Genomic DNA, 2,583 nt, shown 5'->3' with positions numbered 1-2,583 from the left:
TGGAGATGGTGCTGCTCATAGCCATGGCCTTTGACAGATATGTGGCCATTTGTAAGCCTCTCCACTACCTGACCATCATGAGCCCACAAATGTGAATCTTCTTTTTAGTGTCAGCATGGATGATTGGCCTTATCCACTCTGTGATTCAGTTGGCTTTTGTAGTAAAATTACCCTTCTGTGGCCCCAATGTGTTGGACAGCTTTTACTGTGACCTTCCTCAGCTCATCGAACTGGCCTGCACAGACACCTACCGGCTGGAGTTCATGGTCACGGCCAACAGTGGATTCATCTCTGTGGGCTCCTTCTTCATACTGATCATTTCCTATATCGTCATCATTGTCACTGTTCAGAAACACTCTTCAGCTGGTTCATCCAAGGCTGTGTACACACTTTCAGCTCATATCACTGTGGTGGTTTTGTTCTTTGGTCCTTTGATATTCTTCTATATGTGGCCGTCTTCATCTACACACCTGGATAAGTTTCTGGCCATCTTTGATGGAGTCCTCACCCCTTTCCTGAATCCTGTCATTTACACATTCAGGAATCAAGATATGAAGGTGGCAATGTGGAGAGTATGCAGACAGCTAGTGCGTTACATGAAGATCTCTTAAGTGATTGTATTGTGAGGAGTCCTCATTGACTACTGAAGCTGCATTGTTGATGGTCAGACTCGCAGAGAAGCTTCTCTTTGCCCTATATTGGGGTGATTATTTTGATACCGCTATTATTGTGTCTTTTGCTTCTTTCACTTAAGAGCAAGTGACATTTTCTTCTGAAAAGAGAGAAAGAGTTACATATAAAGTATTTATAAACCAAAGTTCGCAGTAATTCTGTGCCTTGATTCTAAGGTATAATAATACTTAGAAGAAGTAATTAATAGAAATACCCAATAGAGGGGGCTTCTTTAAGGCCTTTAGAACAGGGAGACCTCTCCCTCTTTCTTTCTTTTTTTAAACAGTAATCTGTCTCACAGACAGAAATTCCTGGCAGTACTTAATGAAGAATTTGCTAATAGAGGATTGAACTGAGTCTTTTAACTGTTATCTGCTGCTTGCCTTACACCGTCTTTGGGTCTCTGCCAGGGCAGTGCAAAGAGGGCAGAACTTTTAAGAGCTCACACATAGGAGTCCAATGAGTACACACCTGGGTGCCAACTGTGTGGGGTGTTCTTGGAATACAAAGGAAAAGTAGGAACACTCCCTGGTTTTTCCCCCTGATCAGCAGTATGCTACTTAAACCCATTACATTTTCCTTTTCCTTTTTCCCCTATTTTCTCCTCATCCTTGTTCCTTTACCTTGAGTTAAGAGGCTTTTCTTTCCATTTCTCTTTCCTCTTTCGGATTTCCTTACCATTTTTTCCCATTCCCCCTTTTGTTCTTCTCCTCTCCTTTCCCTTCATTCCCTCTAACCTCCCTTTATACTTGTCCCTTTTAAATGGCCCTATTACAGTTAAAAACACTGTCTGTGGGCAGGCTTCTTGGTCTATTGGGCCAGTGTGTGTTGGTAACAAACTGAACAAGGTTTCACATAACAATACTTGTCATTATGAAATTTTCTCTTCCTTTTTTTTCTTTTCTTCTCTCTTTCCTTCTTTTCTTAAAAACCCTGGTCATCACCCATTCATTTAAATACACTGTTGGGAAAGTGCATAAATTATATCTTGTTTCTCTTACTTTTATGAGATGGTAATGAAGTATTTCCAGTGTTTGAGAGCAAGAATCCTTCTGCCATTGCTATCTGCTAACCTCGGTGACAATATAATGACTTCAAATAAACATAGCAGAAGAAATTTTCTTTCTTTCATAGGTGACTATCTATTTTATCAGAAATAAACTGTAACAATGGGCTTACATTCACAGAATTCCTGAACTTCCTTGTGCTCCATCACTCAGAGACAAATGACTTGATAGAGTGATGGAATGGCCTGCTGGATGCACAGTTTTTGTACGAACTGTGAGAGAAACCATTAGCAATTTTCGGATGCTGTCCTATTTGCTGCTGTATATACACTGGTTATATATGCTTGGTGAAGTAGAGGGTCAGTGTAAAAGAGGAAAGACCCTCTAGGAGGTGGGTTGCCGCACAGTGACTGCAACAATGGACTCAAGCATAACACCGATTGTGAGGATGGGGCCGGGCCTGCTAGTGTTTCGTTCTGTTGTACATAGAGTCACTATGAGTCGGAATCGATTCGACGGCACCTAAGAACAACAACAACATACCCTAAACCGGTGGGAATATATGATGTCATCTCTCCCATACCTGAAATGCAGGAATCTAAGGCAGAAGAAGTCACACTAACTATTAGGCTAAATAATCTATGGGGGATAATTTTGCTTCCTACTCGTGCAAACTTAGATTTGATAGATTTGGAGGTCCTAGTGTTCCAGGGAGCACAGCCGAGAATGGCCCTGGATCACTATGAACTTCACCTGTCAGTGAACTAACAGGCAGGAAAAGACCATTCTCCACCCAAATTTGTGTCTCAGGAATCTGATCTGAATGGACTACGTTAGTAGGCTTCCTTGTATCAGTTTTCTGGTTGGTTTGGCCAATGTGGAACTCTAGCAAGAAACCAAAATG

The 2,583-nt window shown here is 41.6% G+C and overlaps 1 protein-coding gene across 1 annotated transcript; it reads left to right on the top strand.

Moving 5' to 3' along the window:
- The first annotated feature begins 16 nt into the window (after nucleotides 1-16).
- LOC111818996 (olfactory receptor 4F15-like) lies at nucleotides 17-1,366 on the top strand. The gene has a single exon (XM_023735085.1). It carries the CDS (start codon nucleotides 120-122, stop codon nucleotides 609-611), a length of 492 nt encoding a protein of 163 aa, XP_023590853.1. The 5' UTR covers nucleotides 17-119; the 3' UTR covers nucleotides 612-1,366.
- The last annotated feature ends 1,217 nt before the right edge of the window (nucleotides 1,367-2,583 follow it).

Source organism: Trichechus manatus, unplaced genomic scaffold, assembly GCF_000243295.1.
Source record: "Trichechus manatus latirostris isolate Lorelei unplaced genomic scaffold, TriManLat1.0 scaffold00076, whole genome shotgun sequence".
NCBI classification, from domain to species: Eukaryota; Metazoa; Chordata; class Mammalia; order Sirenia; family Trichechidae; genus Trichechus; species Trichechus manatus.
This window is presented reverse-complemented; position numbering and strand designations above follow the sequence as displayed.